Consider the following 23,157-nt stretch of genomic DNA (forward strand, 5'->3'; position numbering starts at 1 on the left):
GTGTGCCCCTGACCCTGGCAGATTCTATAGAAGGGAGGCTGCTGGGGGTAAAAGAGGTAATCGCCATTATTGTGCCTATTAGAATACGTTCCTTGTGCACATTCTGTAAGAGAGTAGCATTCACATTCTAACCACTTCACCCTCTGTGTGAAGATGAAAATGATCAGGAAAGACAAATAATTTCTCAGCTCTTTGTGCCACATTGTGCTCATAAGCACAGTTTCTGATATGATTTATGTTTGATTTAATATGGTTTCTTTTTATTACAGCAGGATATCACTGTGAGGGGGGCACTGGGGCACACTGGAGACTCCTGGTGCTTCAGGAACTGAAGTCATAGTGAGAAAAAAACATCCCAGTTGTTTAATTGATGGCTTTCATGCAGTAAACAATAATAATAGGTCCGGTGCTGTGTATTATTTTTCAACACAGGATTCTGCCCATTTTCGGACAGAAATACATAAACACCCCTTTCTGAGCGCCCAGACGCGTTCACACCCAAGCAGCGTCCCTGCGTCCGGTTGCCTTGCCTCCCTAACGCGCGTCTGGTTGCCATGGTAACTCACTGCCTTTCTAAGACGTCACCGCGCAGGGAGAAAACGCCGTGAAGCGAACTTTGTTCTGCACTTTTCCCCGAATAAAGAGCACAAGACGACGGCGGCAGCTCTCCTCTCTCTCTTCTTCTCTTATTTGATTCTATTTTATTTCCTTTCATTTCGTCATTTTTTTTTTTATTATTGCATGTCGTTTTATTGACCCCACGTCAGTCACGATGCGCCCCCCGCGGACCGACACACTCCTGACCATCGCTGTTTTTCTCCTTCTGCTCCGGTTTCGTCTCACTTTCGGTACGTTTTTCCTTCCGCTTGGCACTTCCCAACGTAGTAATGTTATTAGTGTAAACGTTTTTACTAGTATAGTATTTTTAGAGTATAAATTTATAACGGTTATATATTCTGTCAGTGCGTGAGAAGAGCCGCGCTCTATAAAAATGAATTGAATTGAATGTTGCAAGTGGACTGTTTATGAAGTATTAGTGCAACGGCGGTGTGTGGAGTTTGCATGTTCTCCCCATATGTCTGTGGGGGTTTCCTCTGGGTGCTCTGGTTTCCTCTCACAGTCCAAACACGATGTTCAGATTCACCTACAGTGTGTGAGTGACAGTGTGTGTGCCACTGATTTGTGAATGAGTGACCCACTGTAAGTAGTGTATCTAGTAACAGTGTAAGTCACTGCAGTAAATAAGGAGTGTGGGCTGATAACACTACATAGAGTTCATTGGAAGTCGCTTTGGAAAAAAGTGTCTGCTGAATAAATAAGTTTAAAAAGGGTTTATTGTATATAGTTGAGAATTGTGGGTAAAATGTGAATTGTTCAACCGCTGTGGAAAGTCACAGCGGATATAAGGGGTGAGTGTCTGTTGGTCAGTTCCTTGAGGGAAAGGGTTCCTCAGACCACTTCCTGCAGCAAGTGAAGAAAGCGCCTCGCAATTTAAGGAAAGGATTCGTGAAAGATGTGTTCGGCTTGGTATGGGGTGGAAGGCATGAGTTTGTGAGGAGGGAGGTGATGTATCTAGGGAGGGACAGGGGCGGAAGGGGGGTTCCCGATTTCCCCCTAAAATTTGATTGCCTTTTTTTTGCGCAGCACTGTTCCCGTCTGGCAGCTCCCCTGGAGCACCCGCACCAACATTTTATTCGCCTCTGGCTGTCTTTCTCATTGCGCCATTTGGTGAATTCGTGGTCCAATGCTGGACCAAAGGCAGAGTCTCTGCCGGATCACTACAAACAGATGGTGAAATGGAGCAAGATCATTCCGAGAGACACTGACGCAAATACCCTCCTCAAGCACAGGGTGTTATATAAAGCCTTGTTGGAGGGGAGGGGAACGCGAGTGATGTTAGGCCTTGGGGAAGATATTTGGGCCCGAATTCAGCCAAAAGGGCTTGACAATAAGCTGCAGGACTTAAACTGGCAGTGTCTTCACGATAGATTACCCGTGATGGAGAAACTTTACAGGTACGGGTTGACCGGACGTCCCGACTGCCCGCGATCCCAGTCTTTGGGTGCGGAAACGATTAAGCACGTTTTTTGGGATTGCGGTTATGCCGGGACAGTCTAGTCATTGGTTGAGCCCTTGTGCAGAGAGTTGGACGGCGAGATAGCATTGACCTTTGATAATATCATGAAGGGACTGTCCCCCAAGGCAAGTAAGGCAACCTCTGGTAGGATTTGGTTGATTGTGAGTTTGACAAAGAAAGAATTGTGGAATGCACGTATTAACCTTGTCCGAAAGGGGTTGAAAATGGGAGCTTACGGTGTCTTTTTGAAGATTCGAGCTGAACTGAAGTTCAGAATAAAGCGGGATCGGATTGCCTGGGGCTACCACGAGGCAAAAGACAGATGGAAAGACCTCGTGGATAAATGTGTTTGAAGCTCTTAAGATGGACGTTTGCTTTATGGAACTGCATTCTTTTAAAACATATTGTACTTTCTTGTATCTTACCCCTTTGTTTATTTATTTTTTTATATTTGTTTGTGTGGTTTTTTTAGTTGTGCAGTAATTATTCACAGATTTTAGTGGTTTGGGTTTGTGCACTTTTAACTAACATTTTTAACTTTTATAGGTTATTTGTATAAGTGTTACTCATAGATTTTAATGGCTTTGTTTTATTATGTGCTTTTGTGCACTGAGTTTTATATTGATTATTTATGTGTATGTCTGTTTTGTATTTGTCTGGTTTTAGGGGTATGACCAAGTTTTATGCTGTAATTTAGAAGTATTTTATGTGTTTTGAAGGAAGCATGTATTAAGATGATGACTTCAGCTGAGCTGCTACTGGGGGACAGTCCTTCTGGGTATGTTGGTGTGGGGAAGACATGGGTCAGTTGTATTGATGTCAAAGGCATTGTCATGGGAAAGACTTTGTCTTGATAATGTGTTTTATGTAATGGTTGCTTAGCAGCTTTTGTTGACCAACTGTAGGAAAATGGTATTGGGTTTGTTGGATTGTGGAATTTAATGTGTTGTTTGGTTGTGTATTATTGATAACTTTACTAAATAAAGTTTTAAAAAAAAAAAACTGAAGAAAGCAAGCCACCCCCCCTCCCCCCATCCTCACGACCCTCTGTAGAGGAACCATAGAGAGCAAACTGACCAGCTGCACCACTGCCTGGTATGGGAACTGCAGGGTCCCAAGGTGGCAAGTCCCTACATCGGATAGGAAACGTTGCAGGAAGGACCATCGGTGCCCGTCTCCCCTCCATACGGGACATGTACCACATGCGGTGCACCTGCAAGGCCCTCAGCATCACATCTGACCCCAAAAAACAAGAAGACTGCACAAGTCACTTGAACATGGCACTTTCCCCACCGTCCCCATATTTATTCACATGTTACTGTCTCTGGTGCTACACAGTAAATTGTCATTTGTTATATTATTTGTAACACTTTTACTTCTCTCTATATTGTATGTTATGTATCTTGTCGCCAGACTGGGTTATGCTGCACTGTGTTTTATTTGCATTATCTTGCACTGTGTTCTGTGTGACACACAGGTGCAAAGAGAAACTAAATTTTGTTCCCCTCTGTGTAACTCATCTAGAGTGGAACTGATAATAAAGTTCAACTTGACTTTGACTTTCACATGTTCTCTTGCTCCCCGTGGGTTTCCTCCCAAAGATGTATTTCACGTGAACTGGTCACTGTGTGTGTGTGTGTGTTTCAGCCAAACCCGAGTGTATTTTTAACTCCCTCTTCTCTGTGTCCCACAGCCCAGCAGCAGTGTGATTTGACCGCTCTGGTTGGAGACAAGGTGACCGTCCCACTGGGGTATTCAGGTGCCACAGAAGACAATCAGCTGATCTGGAAACGTGGAAATTTGACAATTTTTTACAGGGTGGATAAGAGAGTCAGAACAGGCAAATTAGGAGATGTAACGAGCGATGGATCCCTCATCCTGCGTCGTGTGACGATGGACCAGTCCGGACTGTATTCTGCGCAAGTGATTGACAGAACAGGACTGATGCGGCATAACAGAGTGCAGACCTTGTGTGTGGCAGGTGAGTGGAGCAGGATGTGGATATAGGGGTGACCAGTGGCAGCACAACAAACAAAAGGGGTTTAAGCAAAAAGCGTGCAAAGACAATCCAGTGCAGTAGTGCAACAGTGCACGTCACAGTACAGGGGGTGTAATTTGTGTGGTATAAACAGTGTAAGGGGACAACAGGAAATGACCTAAAGTACAAGTGACAGTACAGTTTGGCTGTAAAACTACAGCTGGTAAAGAGTGTGCAATGATCTGACAGCCTGTGGGTGGAAACTGTCTCTGAAGAGGAAGCTGTGGGTGGAGATGCTCAGAGGGTGGAGATGCTCCGGTTGCATTTATCACAGACTAGTAGGGAGAAGACGTGAGCTGGACGACCGATGTCCGTGATGGTGCACCGAGCCGTTCTCCGACAGCGGGGGCGTAGACGTCCTGGAGATGTGAGACCTCTGAACCAATGATTTACTCTGCGGTTTGCACAGTCCTTCGAGCAGTTTTAGACTCTGGGTGGCCAGTGATGGTACCAAACAACACTGTGATGCTGTCAATGGTGCAGCGATAGAAGTTCACCAGGGTGGTTGTTCCCATGGAGAAAGTTTGGCTCCTGCCAAATAATTGTTCCAAAAATCTCACTTAAGGTCATGCACAACATTCACCCTGCAAAGCTTTATCTCAAGGAAATTCAAGGATGCTACAGATGGAAATTATTCCTCATGTCTGCTGCACCCAGAGACTTTGCCGCCCTTTTCTGCACTCTTATCACACCAAAAAGCTGAATCCTCACAGTATGGCAGAAACAATGGGAAACAGACATCATCTAACAAAAAACCTCCCGTGTTTTTCTTAGAGAATCAGCACAGTGTATAAAGATTATTAAAACGTGTTGAGTCGGTGTGCGGTCCACCCCAAGGCCGGAGGTGGGTGCAGCACGATGGACGGCTCACGGGGACCCGTCCGTGCCCTTGTTATGACTGCCAGCTGCCGGCCCTTAGAGGACCCGTCGAGGGGACGAAAGGGCAGCTGGCCTGAGGATTCCAGTGAACTGCATCTGGGGGAAGAGGCTGGGTGGCTGATCCAGAGGGGGGGAGTGTTTTGTTGGGTCTCATATTTCCAGTAAACACCGTTTTGTTGTCAAAGCCCTCCTGTCTGTGGCCCCCTGCACCTCACAACTGACTAATGAAGCCCTTAAGACTGTAATTTAATGAGTTGTTTTCAAGGTTTTCCTGTAACACGCAAAGTTATTTTATTTGGTAGCTTGCCTGTATGGTCTGAATTCTTTAAAAGTGGGTTTGGACAGTGTTCACGAGCAGTGCATTGTGGGTATGTGTGTGTTTATGGCTGTATGGCTGTACCATGACTATTTTAAGGGGAAATTGCACTGCACTGAATCAACACTTAAAAAACAGGAGTTACTTAGTGTTTGATCCACTTTACAGAACTGAGTAATTCTAATGAACATGTTAAATGGGGCTTGAACCAAGTACTTTCAGCTTAAAAACTCGTGTTATCTTCATGTTTAGACAATAACGGTGTATGGCCGTGTTGCTCCACGAAGAGCATGCTGTGCCTGTACAGTAACCGTGTGTGTGTGTGTGTGTGTGTGTGTGTGTGTGTGTGTGTGTGTGTGTGTGTGTGTGTGTGTGTGTGTGTGTGTGTGTGTGTGTGTGTGTGTGTGTGTGTGTGTTTACACGTTCATGTGCACAAACAGAAACAGTCTATGGACTACTGGGAGCTGAGGCTGAACTGGATCCGGGAGCAAATGAGAAAATCAAAGAAATCATTTGGAAAAAAAGTAACACCAAAATATCCGAGTGGAAAAGGGATAAAGTGGTTTATTATGGCAGATGTGAGACCGGCGAGCAGTGTGACCTGAATAACTCTACTGGGGTGTTGGTAATGAAAGGGTTAAAAGCAGAAGATGAAGGACGGTACCTTGCTGAAATCAACGGGAAAACGCCTCTAACGGGACTTGACCTGATCCCACTGAGTAAGTAGCCGCCATTGATTGATTGATTGATCGATCCAGTAATAAATGACAGCACTACAGTAAAAGGCCCAGAGCACATCCTGCTGCACTGAGTTCAGCACCTCGATTTTAAAGTACCTGCACACTTTCGTCACCCTTTGCTAAGTGGCCACCTTATAGGACGTTTTGCGGCGGCAGCGAGCGTGTCGTCACCGTGTGAAGTGCTGCGATGACGAGGACGTCACCCGGCGGCTCAGCGTCACCGTGTTGTGTGTTCATGGACAGCAGTTCTACAGCACTGATGCACAGTCAGCAGCTTCATGTCAACTTCTGTCTCGTACAGAACCGGTGTCCAAACCCAGTGTGACCACGTCCTGCAGTTGGACCCAGTGCATCCTGACCTGTGTGGGAGAGGAGACTAAACACACCAAATACTCCTGGAAAGAGAACAATGAAACTGTAAAGGAGGGAAACACCTTGACGGTGGAGAAGAGTGGAGAGCAGAGTAAAAGTTACACCTGTGTGTTCAGTAACCCTAAGAGTGAGGAGCACAGTGACCCCCTCACTGAGATGGACTTATTTCCAGGTCAGTGGTTCATCTGACGTATATGACACATGTTATGATGCACCTGGACACATCAGGACAGGACTGTTCAGTCTTCATCACACTGAGGTTCAAAGGACAAAATGCAACAATCTGAGCATTTTTGTGACTTGAAGAGTCTTTAGATCCACAGATTTGCTCACATCCACATTTTACCTTGTTTACCTGAGCAGTTCTTTTCCTCTACAGATCCTGTGTCCAAACCCAGTGTGACCACGTCCTGCAGTTGGACCCAGTGCATCCTGACCTGTGTGGGAGAGGAGACTAAACACACCAAATACTCCTGGAAAGAGAACAATGAAACTGTAAAGGAGGGAAACACCTTGACGGTGCAGAAGAGTGGAGAGCAGAGTAAAAGTTACACCTGTGTGTTCAGTAACCCTAAGAGTGAGGAGCACAGTGACCCTCTCACTGAGATGGACTTATTTCCAGGTCAGTTGTTCAATAAAACAGCGGGCAACTTTTACCATTGCAGTATCTTCAAACCACAGTGTGGACTACGCTACATCTGCTGGACTTCATGAGCTTCTGCATTTTGCTGCCAGTTGTATAACTATTAGGAAATAAAATGAGTTTCGGGGTGCAACGTCAGATTTTACTCTGCCTAGATAACAAAGGTTATGACATGGACCAGGAGCCAGTGCTGGAGCGGCACTCGTTGACGATGGACGGCTGGACATATGAGTACTTCGTTGCCATACTGGTGGCAGCCGTGGCTGTGACTCTGCTCATGATGATGCTTTATTATTGCAGAAGATTTTACTTCAAACGTAAGTACAGCAACAAAGCAACAACTGGCTGGCTCTACCTTGAGCGTAGTTTACACCTTGGGGTAATTGATAAGCGTGTAGAATTACATAGATGATGTTTGTATGTCACACCTTTAAAAACATCAGCGTAAGGTGATTTGTTCACCTATTGTCACTTAGTCGCGTCCTCATCTCCTTACCTGTGCAGGTGATGATCGCCGGAGGACCTACATGAATTCATTCTATGGTAAACTGAATCTCCTACGGATTTTCCCCCCGACAGTCGAGCCTGTTGAGCTCCAGCTGTGCTCACTGGCCACTTTGATAGAAAAATGAGATTTGATTGGCTCATCAACCCACAGGTGAACTGTCCACCTGTCTCATCAGAACCAGCCCCGTGTTAGTGGGTGGTTGAAAAGTAGGTTTAAAAATAATTCATACTCATTAAGTTGTTTGCAGTCCTGCCTTGTTGGTCCATCATCCATAAGGTGATGTGTTGTGTTCGAGTGCTGCAGTGTTTGTTGGGTAACAAGCGTCCGCTAGTGAACGCCAGTGTTCTTTTAATTTAAGGGTTCATTTAATTAGTTTCACCAGCAGTTTGTTCATTCAGAGGAGTGCAGGTTCAAGCCACAGGATGGCTTTTTAAAACCCACCAAAAGCTTGGTTTGAAATCCGCTCACCTGTCCTAGTGTCCCTGAGCCAAGGTATTTCTCCTGAGGTGATAGAGTGGAGCCGTACCTAATAAAGGTAAGTTGTACTCAGAGCTCTGTGCCACGCAGGCAATAGATGTCAGCCAAGGGTTCGAGATGGCTCTTGTATAAGCTCCTGTAGGAGAGTGGCTGGTTCCTGTAGTGATATGGAGCAGAAAAGAAACTGTCAGCTCAGCAGAGGAGGCCTGGTTGGGCAGAGAGGTACCAAGATGCCAAAATCTGTGGGAGGAGCTTGATGTGACCACTGAAAGTGAGTTGTGGACTTGGGACAAGTTCTGGCCACGAATCCAACTATATATAGCATGGCAAAGCACAGTGCTGCTCCAGCTGTTCCTGGCAGCTGCGCTGACCTTTCAGGAAGGAGGAGTCACAAGTTCTGAGGGACCGAGCTGACGTTCCTACAGCAGGCAGTCAGACATCTGGGGACATTCCCCCAGAAATGAGGATAGCGCAAGGTGCTGTTGGAGTTCTTGGCCAAGACGCTTCCTTTGTTGACGTGGAAGGACGGAGACACCGTCTAGAGAAGTTCCGTTTCAAAAGGGAGGTACAAACCTCAAGACGAAGGGTAACGGCTGATTGTTGAAGCTCGGGAAGAACAGCGTACATTAGTTGTGGTCATGGAACAGCAAACTCTTGATTCTCTGTTAAGGTCACAATTCCCCCCCTTGGCTCCACCCAAGTCATGGTCATAGTGGGACATTGAGCCAAAACCCTCAAGTCATGGACCCTGTCCTTTTCTGAGTCCCCTTTGTACTGTACAGATGCGGAGTCCAGGGACACCATATACAAGGCAGATGAGCCTCCTGGAAGCGCTACAGTGGACAGTGTCCCTCGAGGTAACGTGGATGTTCAGACGTAACCCTTGGGAGCGAACCAACTCGGTCCTCGGAATGTCAGTTTTCGCCTGTCCATCTTCACTCATATGGCTTTTCAACGTTAACTGAATAATTTGTGACACAAATCATTTCATCCTTGGTGCAAAGTATGAGTCTCAGTCAGTTCCCCCCCTCAGCCACCAGTCTGCAATATTCAAATCTTTGCAAGTTCATCACTCAGTTGTTGGTACCACGGTGTCACTGTGCCGATACTGGACGGACATGTAGATCGCACACTTGCACTATAGACCGGAAATGTCTTGAAATGTGCTCTAGCTGAGCCATCCTAGCAGAGATGATGGACTGCAGACCAGACGCACTGGACTAACAAGCACTGTGTTTATTCCCCACAGATCCGAACCCTCAGGATCAGATGAGACAAGGAGCTGCTGATGCAGATGGAGAAAATCTTATGACTTTAGTTTGAGCCCCGGTTGCTCTTTACAAGAACAAACCGTTTGCTCACGAAGTCCCAGGACAGAAGAGTTTGTGGGGCCGCAGTTTTCGGCTTCCTTTTTTGTTACTCCGTTGTTCACGTGTCACGGAATTCTCATGATTTGGAGGACAACTGTTCAAATGTGGTAAAAGCTGCGTGTGACTTTGTTTCTGTTTATTGATACTGTTGGTATGAATTTTATGGCTGTTTGTTGCATTCAGCACAGTATGTGTTGTAAGCACATTACTGTGGTACAACTGGACTTTACTGTATTACGCAGCACACTGGAGCTGGTTACGCTTCAGTCACATACTGGACGTGTTTTTACTATCTTTGTGTGTTGAGGTCATAGTTATAGAATGTCTGTTACATAAACATGGGGTGAACTTGATCACCTTACACATTATATACATTTCAACTGAGTTCATATAAATAAATGCAATCAAAGTTTATTCTTGCGTATTTCTTACTGCAGTGTCTGAGCGCAGTGTTGAACACAGTGACCGTATCCTCCTGCGGAAACACCTGGGTTTACCTGTCCTGTGGCACAGATGAGCACCTTTAAAGAGAAACAATACATAGAAATGTTTTTCTCCTCCTCCACAGTCACCACCAATATTGTCTTGGTTCCATCAGCTCTATATAATAGAGAGACTGTAGAGCTTCTTCATTTAAGAAAGTCACCAGTGTTCTGTGTGATTTACTGTGCCTTCACTGTACTTTTCCCTCTTCATTTCCGGTTGTGTTCCTTTCCCTTTGTGTGTGTGTGTGTGGGAGAGAGAGAGAATGCTGGGTAAGTGCAACAGGAGCAGATTTGTATTCTAGAAGGTTCTGAACACGGTGTTTAGTCACCACCTTATGGTCTTTTTTCGGGTCACATAATGTAGTTGCTATTCTATATATTTTTATTTTCTAGTAGTTGCTGTTTTTCCTTGGGTGTGCGGTGGCGCAGTGGGTTGGACCGGGTCCCGCTCTCCGGTGGGTCTGGGGTTCGAGTCCCGCTTGGGGCGCTTTGCGACGGAGTGGTGTCCTGTTCTGGGTGTGTTCTCTCCCCCTCCGGCCTTACGCCCTGTGTTCCCGGGTAGGTTCCGGTTCCCCGCGACCCCAAATGGGACAAGCGGTTCAGAAAGTCCGCGTGCGTGCTTTTTTCCTTTTTGGGTAGTTCACTGAAAAAAAAAATGGAAAGCAGCTCCACTGAAAATACTAAAACAATACATTTACAGTCAACTTATGTAAGTTTGAGATGAGAACATAATTGTTTTGCATGAAGTCCAAGTGAAATTCAACAGTCGTCAAAAAGTGATATGATCACACTGCAGTAAAATGTTCCAATCTATTCAGACTTCTAACAGATGGTGTTCACTCAACTTGATTTTCACTGCTTGTTCAATTTACTTATTTAAAATTAGTTAATGCAACACTATTTATTCAGTTAAGAGGCTTTTCACCAAAGTGAGTTCCAATGAACTCCTTATTCACAGCGGTGACTTGCACTGCTAGATACACTACTTGCACTGGGTCACTCATCCATACATCAATGGAACACACTTGTGTGTCACTCACACTGGGGGAACCTGAACAGCATGTCTTTAGAGTGTGAGAAAACCAGAGCACCCAAAGGAAACCCACACAGACATGGGGAGAACATGCAAGCTCCGCACATACTGATCCGACTTGTCCTCGCACCACCCAGCTGCTGTGAGACAGCGTTGCTCACTGACACTGTGCCACCCAATTCGTTTGCATTTTGTCTCAACTTTGTTTCATTGTGTACAATCCATCTACGTTTACTTAATCCAGTTGTGTTGGAACTATGTGAATATTTGTTGGCTCTGTATTGCTGAAACTGAACTGAAAGATGGAGGTTCTATTAAAATATATATAGTATCTTGAATTATATAATTTATAATATAGTTTAACATTCGGTAGAAGGTAAGAATTGCAATAAAAATCTGATAGTATTCTGATAATAGCTGTCCACCTAACATTAAATACAAGAAATAGTGTTTTAAGAAAACGAGCCTACACTTTTGAACTCATGTCGACCGTTAACAGATTGATTAGGCCTATAATTTCGCCGAGCGTCGTCGCCTGACTTATCGAGGATAGGGGGCCCCATTTCGTCACTCCCATGTCAGGTCACCTGCAGAGAGAGCCCTGAAGTAGCCCAGCCCTTGGCGATTCCAAGGGAATACCACAACCTCACCGAAGTCTTCAGCAAAAGCAGGGCCTTTGCCCTGCTCCCACACTGGCCCGGGGATTGTGCACTTGATCTCCTGCTGGGCATCTCTCCCCTTCGGAGCACAGTGTACCCCTTGTCTCTGCCAGAGCAGAAGGCCATGGAGAAATACGTGGCTGAGGCACTGACCTTGGGGATCATTCGGCCTTGGACCTCACCAGCCTCAGCAGAGTTTTTCTTTATTGAAAAGAAGGACGGAGGGTTATGCCCATGCAGTGACTATCGGGGTCTCAGTGCCAAAACCATGAAATACCCTCATCCCCCCTGCCCCTCATCACCACAGCTCTGTTCAGGTCTATGGAGCCCGGGTGTTTATCAAGCTGGACTTGCAGAGTGCATATAACCTTATCCGGATCAGGGAATGTGATGAGTGGAAGACCACGCTTAAATTTATATTTAAATTTACTTTAATCCATTTAGCAGACAATATTCGCCAAAGCAACTTACACCTCAGAAATACAATATCAGAATCAGAATCTGGATTTGTTTGCCAAGGAACACACAAGGAATTTGCTTTGGTGCTTGGTGGTTTCAGTATTACAGACAACAGACAAGACAGACAGCTGGCACAGACACAGAATAAATAGATAGTGTAAAGACCCACGTTACTGTTTTAGGCGGGAAACCTGTCTAATGTAAATAGTTGCATTGTGGGGAATAATGTTAAATGTGGGTGTGCAGCCACTGGGGCACTTATGGGGAAAACAATAGGGTGGCTGTGCCCAGCAGCGTGTTGGGGGATAGTCTAGGGGCGCTAAGCAGGTGGGGAAGGCTGGCTGTAGGTGCAGGTCCTGAAGGAAATGGGAGTCCTTGGACTGAGAGCATTATTTCCCTGGTGCTGGTGTTCAAATAAATCATTCGTGATGAATGCTGCCTCTGTGTCCTTCTTCGCCCCATCCAAACCCACGGCACTGCGTGCCACGATAGATAGCATATTTACACAGTAAAAGGAATAAATACAAAAAAGTAAATTACAAAGTGATGGGATATATTGTACTGACAGGAGACCTATAGAGGAGTATAACTCCTCATGAGGGTGACACCCGAGGAAAAAACTGTTCTTGTATCTGATTGTTCTGGTGGAGTGCTCTGTAACACCTGCTAGAGAGGAGACATATGGAGAGCTTGTGCCCGAGGTGTGTGGGGTCAGTGACGATTTTGTTCGCCCACTTCTTCGTTCTAGACTCGTACAGCAGCTGAAGGGTAGGCAGGGGGCAGCGATGATCCTCTCAGCCGTCTCCACTGTCCTTTGTAGCCTCTCTCTGTCCCATTTGGTAGCCGAGCCAAAGCAGACAGTTATACTATAGCCGTGCGCAGGACAGACTCGGTGCAGCAGGTCCTGCGGCAGGTTGAACTTGTTCAGTTGGCGAAGGAAGTACATCTGCTGTTGGGCCTTTTTCACCATGGAGTCGATACAGGTGTCCCACTTCAAGTCCCGGGAGACTGTAGGACCAGGAATCCGAAGAACTGGACTCTACGGCTGAAATGGAGCTGTTGAGAATGGTAAGGGGGGAGTGCTGGGGGGGTTGTCCTCCTGAAGTCCACAATCATCTTCATTGTTTTGACCAGGTTCAGCTCCAGGTTGTTTCGACTGCACCAGCCAGCCAGCCGTTCAACCTCCCTCCTGTATGCAGACTCGTCACCGTCCTGGTTGAGGCCGATAACCGTGGTGTCGTCTGCAAACTTCAGGAGCTTCACAGAGGGCTCTTTGGAGGTGCAGTCATTAGTGTAGCGGGAGAAGAGTAGTGGGGAGAGCACACACCCCTGAGGAGCGCCAGTGCTGATTGTGCAAGTGCTGGAAGTGAATCCACATCAGCTGCATCAGTTTTGTCCGAAGGAGCTCTGGGATGATAGTGTCGAACGCCGGACTGAAGTCCATCAATAGGACCTTTGCATAAGTCCCTGGTTTGTTGAGGTGTTGCAGGATGAGGTGCAGTCCCATTTTGACTGCATCATCCACTGACCTGGAGGGGGTGCGGCTGGGGTCCAGTGATGTCTTTCAAGTGGGTTAACACCAGTCTCTCGAATTACTTCATGGCTACAAACATCAAAGCTCCCACACACTGATCCCACACATGAATTTTGGCAGATTTGTGCAGGTTTAGTGCCTCCCGAGGCCAGTATGAGTACACCGTTACGCCTTTTGGTCTTTCGAATGCGCCCTCAGTTTTCCAGGCCTTTGTGAACCACGTCTTGGGGGAACTGGTGAACAAGTGTGTGCTCGTTTATCTGGATGACATCTTGATTTACTCTGAGTCGATGGGTCAGGAAGTCCAGCAGGTGCAGCAGGTGCTACAGCGGTTATTGGCAAACAACCTTTTCGTAACAGGGGGAAAGTGCCTCTTCCACCAGCAACAGGTTTCCTTCCTTGGGTTCATCCTGAGTACAAAGGGAGTGGCTATGGACCCCAAGAAAGTCCAAGCAGTTTTGGAGTGGCCCAGGCCTACCTCTGTGAAAACCCTACAGCGGTTCACAGGTTTTGCTTATTTTTTACCATCAGTTCATTCAGGGTTTCAGTTCCCTCAGGTCTCAGTTATGTGGAAAAGGAACCTGCCTTGCTTGCGTGGTCTGCCGAGGCACCGGAAGCCTTCCGGGCACCGAAGGAATGATTCACAATTGCACCAATCCTCAAACACCCAGATCCCACCCTAACCCTTTGTAGCTGAGGTAGACGTCTCGAATGTCGGGGTCGGAGCAGCACTGCCCTGACAGCAAACTGTGTAAACATGTAAATATTGTACAGACATCCACCTGCATGCAGCACTACAGTAGTCTTTAGCTCCCGGTCTGCATGTTTACACTTTTAGCGCCACCACCCGGTTGCATGAGATTCAATTTCCGGTCCAGTGGAGGTGGAACCGGAAGCCGCACTGACGGGTCGCTTTGCGGCAATGTGGCAGGGACACCGGAAGCCGCTCTGACGGATCGCTTTGCGGCAGTGTAGCAGCGGCACCGGAAGCTGCGCTCCAGCGCCGGGGGGAAGTGGAAGATGAAGGGGAACATGTCCGAGAGCCAAGCCGAGGCGGGAAACGAAATGCCGGCGAAAAAGCAGAAACTGAGCAGCGACGAGAACAGCAACCCGGACCTGTCGGGCGACGAGAATGTAGGTGCCCGCGCCCAGAAACGGGCCGGTGAGGGAAGCCCGAGAGAGAGAGAGACGTGCCCGCAGCCGCTCCACTGACTCCTCGTCGTATAGCTAACTAGTCTAATCTAGTAGCTGCCTAATTATAAATGTTGTTCGCGTGCGCGCCCCTTTTTTTTTTTTCCTCTCCTTTCTGTCACTGAGGTCTCTGCGTTTTTCCCCTTAAGTTACTGCCTTCGCCCATCACACTCACTGGTCTTGTGGTGACATGATGATGATGATAATCATTTTGCCCTCGGTCCTGGGTGTGTCCCCTCCCCCTCCGGCCTTACGCCCTGTGTTGCCGGGTAGGCTCCGGTTCCCCCGTGACCCTGTATGGGACAAGCGGTTCTGAAAATGTGTGTGTGTGTGTGTGTGTGTTTCATTACTCACTCACTGCTCGTTCGCTCAGCCGTGTTACGACGTGGTGTTTTATTACTCTCGCTCCACTCCGACTATGAATCACTCCATGATCATCATCAGTTCTGTGACTCGAGTTTAAATTTCACTACGTTCTAACTAACCCGCTCGTGCTTCTTACTTGTTTACTCACTGCACTGCAGTATGTCTGATCCGTCATGTTTCCTCTTTTACTCTTACTCACTCACTGTTTCTCCCATCGGGCTCCTACATTGAACATTCCCTGTTTATTTCATTAAGTCGACACCTGGTTGCATATTTAGTTACACGTTATTTCACTGCCTTATGAATAACACCCCCACCAGGCTCCAGCAGATGTACCCCAGCAGTGGTAGTAAAAACACCCTTATCAGAGGATCCCTGCAGTTCAACATGTGGTCATGACTCAGGGTCACCCTTAACTGAGGACAGAGGAGAGGGTAGAGTTTGGGGTAAACTGCACTCAGTTCTCTCAGGATCATACTTTAATATTAGACTCATATTTAGTTTTAGTCATTCTTATTACACCCGCTTGATTCGTAAATGTTCTGTTTTACAGCAAAATTAGCCCCGGACCTGTAGTGCGTAACGTTGCTGACACCTGCTGTGCTCTGTGACGTCCACAGGATGATGCTGTGAGCATTGAAAGCGGGACCAACACGGAGCGGCCCGACACACCGACCAACACGCCCAACGCCCCCGGCAGGAAGAGCTGGGGCAAGGGCAAGTGGAAGTCCAAGAAGTGCAAGTACTCCTTCAAATGTGTCAACAGCTTAAGGGTGAGTTCTGGACGAGTGCGGGACGGTTCCTCAGTGAGTCGCACCGGTGCGCTGCCGATGTGCTCCGCTGACTGCGTTTTGCACTGAGCGCTGGCGGGCTGCCGCGGTGCGGGTACGAGTGCGAGGGGCCTGACAAGTCGCTGCGCTGTGATCCACAGGAAGACCATGGTCAGCCTCTGTTTGGGGTGCAATTCAACTGGCACAGTAAAGAGGGCGACCCCTTGGTGTTCGCCACCGTGGGCAGCAACAGGGTAAGCAGCGCTTCCGCATATAATCACACACATTTAGATACACAGCAATCCTCACGCATAATAATCATATGATCAACGCAACACTTTGCTCTGCATATAATTAATTAAACTTCCAGGATCACTGAGACAAGACTGACCTCTAGATCGTGTGTGTGTGTACTTGTGTGTACAGCACAAACCGGGACTTAAAGCAGCACTACATTGAACTGGAAAATTTGCACATACACTTTATCGTTCATGCTCATTCATACACATTTAGTGTAATAGCAGTAAATGAATACAATGAGCTTTGACAAAAATACAATAAATAATATTCCGACATTACAATTAATTACAAATATGCACAGCTCGAAATGATGGACAGTGGACAAAGAACCTGAAGTAGCAGTGGGACTAAATAAAAATAGTTGACACTTTTATAAATACATTACTTCCAGATGAATTCTGTTAATGTTGCAGGACATGTAACATTAGCAGTGCAAAGTCTCTGTCCTTTGTCCCTGCCGCTGTATGCTGGGTACATGGACACTCGTCTCTTGTCACTGCTCCATGACTGACTTCACTAGAACTCTTGTGAATTTACTCCCCTCTCTCTCCCTGCAGGTCACACTGTACGAGTGTCACTCCCAAGGAGAGATCCGGCTGCTGCAGTCCTACGTGGATGCTGACGTATCCTTCCACCTCCAAGTCTCCAGAGTGACAGAATAGTGTGTGTGTGTGTGTGTGTGTGTGTGTGTGTGTGTGTGTGAGAGAATGCTAGTTGTGGGCTCTCTTTGTCTGTGGTGGCAATGTCTTTCCTTGACCAAGGTTCTCCAGGCTGATGAGAACTTTTACACGTGTGCCTGGACCTATGACACGAGCACCAGCCACCCACTGCTTGCTGTGGCCGGCTCACGCGGCATTATCCGCATCATCAATCACATCACCATGCAGTGCATCAAGGTGTGCGTGAGTGAGTGAGTGTGAAAGACAGCTGCTCTCACCTGCCACAGCAATGGCGCTGCATATCTATTGGCATTATAACTCATCACTTTGGTCACTGTCCGTGTCACTGCAGCATTACGTGGGACATGGCAACGCCATCAACGAGCTCAAGTTCCATCCTCGAGACCCCAACCTCCTCTTATCGGTCAGCAAAGGTGAAGAGATGCTGTGTCCGTGAACGTTTACACCGCTGCTTAGACGTTTCCATATTCTCCTGGGCTTGGGAGTGAAGTGTATGAAAGAGCACATGTTGTCCTGTAGTCCCCGCAGGTACTCGAGTTTCCTGAGGAAGCTCACGCATGTGTGTTGTGTCCACAGATCATGCCTTGAGGCTGTGGAACATCCAGACAGACACGCTGGTGGCCATTTTTGGGGGTGTGGAAGGTCACCGTGATGAAGTCCTCAGTGCAGTGAGTAGAGTGAAGGGGAGAGAGGGTAACAGGCTCTCTGTGGGGCACACAGGTCATACAGGGTTATCTCTGTCCCTTTGCGTGGGGTCTGGCTGGAGTAATAAAGGTCTGTCACACAGGACTTTGACCTTCTTGGGGAGAAGATCATGTCATGTGGGATGGACCACTCTCTGAAGCTGTGGAGAATCAATTCAGAGAGAATGCAGAAGGCCATCCGGGCCTCCTATGAGTACAACCCCAGCAAGACCAACAGGTGAGTCGCCGTCACAACACACCTGTTTCCCAGTGAGGCTGTGCAACATCTGTTTCTCAGTGAATTGTTCCTCTTTAGACCCTTCGTCTCTCAGAAGATCCACTTTCCTGATTTCTCCACCCGTGACATCCACCGGAACTACGTGGACTGTGTGCGCTGGCTCGGAGACCTGATCCTGTCCAAGGTGGGAGTGAGAGAAGCTTCACCCCTGCAGGATTCTGGTGAACTCCTCTCAGAACCCCAGGGCCAAGCTGTTCCTCAGCAGTGCTTTCTTCTGCCCGTCCCCTGTGCAGTCCTGTGAGAACGCCATCGTGTGCTGGAAGCCAGGGAAAATGGAAGACGACATTGACCACATCAAGCCCAACGAGTCCAACGTGACCATCCTGGGCCGCTTTGATTACAGCCAATGTGACATCTGGTACATGCGCTTCTCCATGGACTTCTGGCAGAAGGTACAGAAGCAGCTGGGCAGGATGCCTTGCAGTGATGGTGCTGGTAATACTGTGGTCACATCTAGAGTGAAGCCTTCGTATGATTACAAGGTCATTGTGTGTCTTAGCCAGTGATGCAGTTGTAGGTTTGGTGTTTGTGGAGGTCAGCTCACAGCTCTGGAGAAGGAGGTAAGGATGTCATGGGTAACTGTGCTGATGAAGTAACAATACAGTAAGGTTACCCTGATAATACACTGTAGATAGTTACAATATGATGTGGACTCTATGATGATAGTGACAGTCCATTAAAGACACAGCACTGATAGTGACAATATGGTGATACAGTGACAGCACCGTACAGATGGTGACAATGTGGTAAATAAGCGGTGTGGATCCACTGTGTTTTTCCCCTGCAGATGTTGGCTTTGGGCAACCAGGTGGGGAAACTCTATGTTTGGGACCTAGAGGTGGAGGACCCTCACAAAGCCAAGTAAGATCCACCTTGTTCAGCTTCTCCTCCTTGCTCCAGTTGTCTGTCAGAGGACAATACAATGAGATCGAACACCTAATTTATTTTGTCTACCTTAAATTGTTTTTTTTTTTGTCATGATTGTGCCTAACAGTTGCTTGAAAGAACTCCTTTTGTAGTGTTTGGAACATCTTCACTGTATATAAATCAGAGAACCCATGTGTGTCCTTTTCTCCTGTGAAGTGATGCCCCATGTCCTCACCTCCCCAACCAGGTGCACCACCCTGACCCTTCCTAAATGCACGTCAGCAATTCGCCAGACTAGCTTCAGTCGCGACAGCAGCATTCTCATCGCCGTGTGCGACGACGCCTCCATTTGGCGCTGGGATCGATTGCGCTGATTGACTGATTCACTGACTCCTCTGATTGGTCACTGCGAGGTCACCTGACTGAGCTGGATGTCCCTCTGCCCTCTGTGTCACCGATCTTTCAGACCAGGGATTTGTGGCCTTTGATACATTGCAACTTTTCTTGCTTGTTTCTTGTGGCTTACAATAAAAATGTATTTTTCTAATCACCGCTCGCCTTTTTCAAACGCATAAAAACGGTTCCTAAGAATGTGGGTTGTTAGTGTCGTGCTTAGAAGCCCTGCCGAATCCCGTGCTGCTGTAGTTATCGAGGTACAGCAGGATGGGGATTCGAACCCCAGTATTTTCTCCACCTTAGAGTGGTGCAGTAAAAATTACCCACCCGTCCAAATGAGTAAATAATACATAGCTTAACATACATTGTTGTAAGTGGAAGTGAAGTGTGCTGGAGAAACGCGTCAGATGAACGAGCAGGGTGATGTAAACGCTCAAAGGAAGGTTTGTTCTCAGTTCTGCATGCAGAAACATTAACTCCGGAAAAGTCTTTTTTTTTTTAACCTAAAAAATATACATAGAACAAAAAACTACAAAAGCGCAAGAAGTGGATTTGTATCATTGTCCGCTGTGACAAGAATCGTTCCAGGTTGTCTCTGCCGCCCAGGCGTTCGACCAATCGGAGGTCGCCCTTTGTTTTGCTTCCGCGATCACGAGCGCCATTAGAAGTAACTTCCGGTCGGCTCAGACTCTGGAACTTTCTACGAACCGCCCCTCGGTTCGGAGAGTCCGGAGCGGCGCGCGCTCTGTGGCTTGAGCGAAAGCGAGATCTAGTGGCTGGAGGGCGCGAGCGCAGCGGCGAGATATGATATGACGGAGCGGCGAGAGACTTTTTGTTCAACGGATTAATTTAAAGAGGGGCAGACAGTCACAGTGTGGTGCTGCGATAGTCTAGATATGTTTGGCTGTCTGGTGGCCGGGAGGCTGGTGAGTCCCGTCCCTCCCTCCGTGTCCTCGTAGTCCGCGAACCGAACGGCTCGGTCCGTGTCTCGCGGCCAACCAGCAGCCGTCTCGTCTGCGTCGCGAGCTGCTCTCTCTCTCTCTCTCTCTCCCTCCCTCTCTCCCCGCTTAGTTAGTTTGTCCCGCTTTTGTGGCGAGAAGTGGGGACTCGTGAGTGAGTGAATAAATGAACGAACGTCTACTAACTAGCCTAGGTGACCAGGCTCCTGTACGTTGATTTCGGTGAGAAAGGTCGAGCTCTGCTGTAACACGAGTGAAAACGCTGAATAGTGAATTAACTACAGAGCAGCAAGTGTTTATGTTGTAACTGAACTTGTATCCGCTGAAGCGCCTCTGAACAGTTCAGTACCTTTTAGTGGTGGAAGTGGGGGAAACTGCGTCTCCTAATCATGTCCTGCGTGTCCTTTGTCACACTGACAATTCTCCTTAGGCGTTCAACACTTCCCTCGTCTCCTTTCTTCACTTGTGCCGTCAGGTCAGTGTCCCTCTCTCTCTCTCTGTCCGTCTTCTCCGCATTCCAGGTGCAGATGGAGGCCCAGCAGGTGGCCAGCGACAAGTTTGTGTTCAACCTGCCAGATTGCGAGAGCGTTAACCACGTCGTGGTGTTCATGCGGGGAACGGTTCCGTTCCCCGCCGGAATGGGCGGCGCTGTGTACTTCTGCTTCCCGGACCCCGCCGCAGGGCCCGTGTGGCAGCTGCTGGGCTTCATCACCAACGAGAAGCCCAGCGCCATCTTCAAGATCTCGGGTCTCAAGACAGGTGGGTGTGGCGTGGCGTGGCGTGGCGTCGTGCGTGTGCCTCCCCCGCCGTTGGTTTCCTGTGGCTGGCTGACAAACGCACCTCCTGGTTTCGTCCTTTCCGCGCTCAGGCGTGGGTGGAGAACACCCCTTCGGGATGATGATGGCGCCCCAGATTCCCTCGGTGGCCCAGGTGGGCGTGTCCGTCGAACCCCTGGAGCAGCTGGCCCAGCAGACGCCTGTGTCTAGTGCCACCGTATCCGCCGTGGACTCGTTCACGCAGGTACGCGTTAGTTGGTATGGGCCTTCGCGAAATGCAAATATACACATGCGCACATTTGTTTTTGAATCGGAGTGTTCGGAGTCCTCCTTTCAGAAGGAAACTTAAAGTATAAAAAGGAATGGGGGGGGGGGGAACCATGAGAGATGATGCTGGATTTTAAAAATAAATTTTAAAAAAAATTGAAAGAAAAGTGAGTTACCTGGCAGGAACAGCCCCAGAGAGCGAGTCTTCCACGTTTACCACCCTGCTCAGCCTTTCTCTGCCGTAATCTCCCTCCTCTCTCTGCACCTCACAGTTCACTCAGAAGATGCTGGAGAATCTGTACAATTTTGTCTCGTCCTTTGCGGTGTCTCAAGCACAGATGATCCCGAACCCCTCGGAGATGTTCATCCCTGCGAGCTGCCTGCAGCGATGGTAAAATGCGCACACATACTGTAAGCTCTTGGTCCTGGGCTGTACTGTTCACTGTGTGTAACTGCACAAAAAGTGATGGAATTAAGGGGGTCAGAGGTGGGGGGGTGCTGTGAGCAGCATGTGAAATAAAACTGGTGAGAAGAAGGTGGTCCAGCACATGTGGAGCGCACTCTGCAAACGGTCCGGTTTCTGTCCACTGTGAACCGTGGTGTTGTATCCAGCAGCATTTTTGGCTGCGTGTCGGGGGGGATTTCGGAGCTTCCGCAGCATCAGCTGAGAGTTCAGGGCTCAAAGCAGTTTTTTGCTTGTATGATTTTGCGGCAGAGGTACTTTGAGGTTCGAAGCCTCTCTGTTCCCTCACATAATGAGTAGAAGTTATTCCTGAAGACCACCTTCTTCATAAAACATTGATTCTTTTTTGACCCGGTAAGGGGACACACTGGTCAAAGACGCTTCCTTCATGTGTCCTCGTTCTCCCTACTGTAACTGACTCCACTTTGTTTTACTTAGTGTAGGAGTGCAGGAAAACGGGCATTCCTTTGCCCCCCTGCTGTAGTGCTGCACTCATTTAGGTCCCTTGTGCCTTTACAGGTACGAGAACTTTGAGAGGAGAATGGCCCAGAACCCAAACTTCTGGAAGACATGAACTTGTGCACCAGTTCCTTTTCGTTCTTTGAAGAACAACAGACAGTGGGAATGACCCAAACGGCTGGAAGAACTCACCCCTGAATTTGCTGGAGGAGGAGTGTGTGTGGCGCTAGTTGTACGCTGATGGGGCGAGGCGGCGTTCCTCTGCACCCACACATCTCTACAGCTGGTTTTTAGGATGGAGGATTTCCTGCCCTATTTATGTACATATTCAGTATTCTGTTTCCATGTGTTGATAAAGTTGGGGAGAAAACTCTTTTCATTGTCATTGAGTTCGGGGGGGTGGATGACTTTCAGTCTTAATTATTGTGCCAATATTATATTTAGTTATTTAGCGACTTCCGGTGTTGTTCTCGAGAGGCTCGAGCCCTTTAACACGTGTAGCACAGCTGTTGTGTTCCAGTGGACTGGTCACCAGTGTCACCTTCTACGGTGGTGTGTGTTCACAGAAACATTCTGCTGGCGAAGAAAGGAGCTTCTGTCTTCGGTCCGACCCCCAGCCCCTTGAAGGCCATTAGAGTCCACAGTGGACATGGGCTCACATCCCCTCTGTCGCTATGAGCTGCTCTGGACAACGGGCTGTTCCATTCCGGTGCTCAAACAGGCGCTTTTGGGTCTCCATGCTCACCCTGTTAGCTCCATGTAAACCCACAATGCACTGCACCTGTGCAAGAAAACACGGTATATTAGTGGTAACACTGGGCGAAATTACACATGCACACGTCAGTGAGGGGAGAACGGAGACATTGTTTGCGGAGTGTGCGACGCCGAGTGCTCGGAGAGGGCCGGACGCGCCGCAGAAATGTGTTTGTCGCGCTTTCTGAAAGCAGGCCAAAGCACAGGCATTACCTTAGAGATGGTGGTTGTCTGATGTTTGAGCTGTCACTCCTGGCCCGTCAGCCTTTTTAAATTGTTTCAATACCCATGTGGTGAAACTTATGTGTGTGCGGTGAGGGGTTCGTGCCACTGGTTCTC

At 48.0% G+C, this 23,157-nt stretch overlaps 4 protein-coding genes across 5 annotated transcripts in view; all 4 read left to right on the forward strand.

Annotated features, from left to right (window-relative positions):
• LOC114912226 (carcinoembryonic antigen-related cell adhesion molecule 5-like) overlaps positions 1–9,834 on the forward strand; it is a 38,205-nt gene extending 28,371 nt beyond the window's left edge. Inside the window, exons 5-9 of the mRNA XM_029258173.1 lie at positions 6,802–7,044; positions 7,221–7,382; positions 7,570–7,608; positions 8,833–8,907; positions 9,300–9,834. Coding sequence (XP_029114006.1) covers positions 6,802–7,044; positions 7,221–7,382; positions 7,570–7,608; positions 8,833–8,907; positions 9,300–9,373 — 593 coding nt within the window. The 3' untranslated portion in view covers positions 9,374–9,834. The remainder of the gene's footprint in view (positions 1–6,801; positions 7,045–7,220; positions 7,383–7,569; positions 7,609–8,832; positions 8,908–9,299) is intronic.
• LOC114912186 (uncharacterized) lies at positions 195–6,345 on the forward strand. Its single transcript, XM_029257838.1, has 4 exons — positions 195–339; positions 433–848; positions 3,771–4,058; positions 5,751–6,345. The coding sequence occupies exons 2-4, from the start codon at positions 773–775 to the stop codon at positions 6,035–6,037; spliced, it is 651 nt and encodes a 216-aa protein (XP_029113671.1). The 5' UTR covers positions 195–339; positions 433–772; the 3' UTR covers positions 6,038–6,345.
• Positions 9,835–14,509: 4,675 nt separating the features above from the next.
• Positions 14,510–19,734, forward strand: eed (embryonic ectoderm development). 2 transcript variants are annotated; one of them, XM_018748066.2, is made up of 12 exons: positions 14,510–14,724; positions 15,768–15,920; positions 16,079–16,171; positions 16,775–16,840; positions 16,988–17,113; positions 17,229–17,310; positions 17,474–17,565; positions 17,685–17,818; positions 17,897–18,002; positions 18,112–18,270; positions 18,666–18,739; positions 18,962–19,094. In XM_018748066.2, the coding sequence occupies exons 1-12, from the start codon at positions 14,611–14,613 to the stop codon at positions 19,014–19,016; spliced, it is 1,254 nt and encodes a 417-aa protein (XP_018603582.1). In that variant the 5' UTR covers positions 14,510–14,610; the 3' UTR covers positions 19,017–19,094. The 2 variants fall into 2 exon arrangements, with proteins under 2 accessions (XP_018603582.1, XP_018603581.1); XM_018748065.2 differs by having other exon boundaries at positions 14,511–14,724; positions 18,993–19,734.
• A 105-nt stretch (positions 19,735–19,839) lies between these two features.
• Positions 19,840–22,435, forward strand: hikeshi (heat shock protein nuclear import factor hikeshi). The gene is made up of 5 exons (XM_018748068.1): positions 19,840–20,067; positions 20,622–20,859; positions 20,969–21,120; positions 21,416–21,534; positions 22,126–22,435. The coding sequence occupies exons 1-5, from the start codon at positions 20,038–20,040 to the stop codon at positions 22,178–22,180; spliced, it is 594 nt and encodes a 197-aa protein (XP_018603584.1). The 5' UTR covers positions 19,840–20,037; the 3' UTR covers positions 22,181–22,435.
• Positions 22,436–23,157: the final 722 nt, after the last annotated feature.

The sequence above is a fragment of the Scleropages formosus genome, chromosome 14 (genome assembly GCF_900964775.1).
Source record: "Scleropages formosus chromosome 14, fSclFor1.1, whole genome shotgun sequence".
Classification (NCBI taxonomy): domain Eukaryota; kingdom Metazoa; phylum Chordata; class Actinopteri; order Osteoglossiformes; family Osteoglossidae; genus Scleropages; species Scleropages formosus.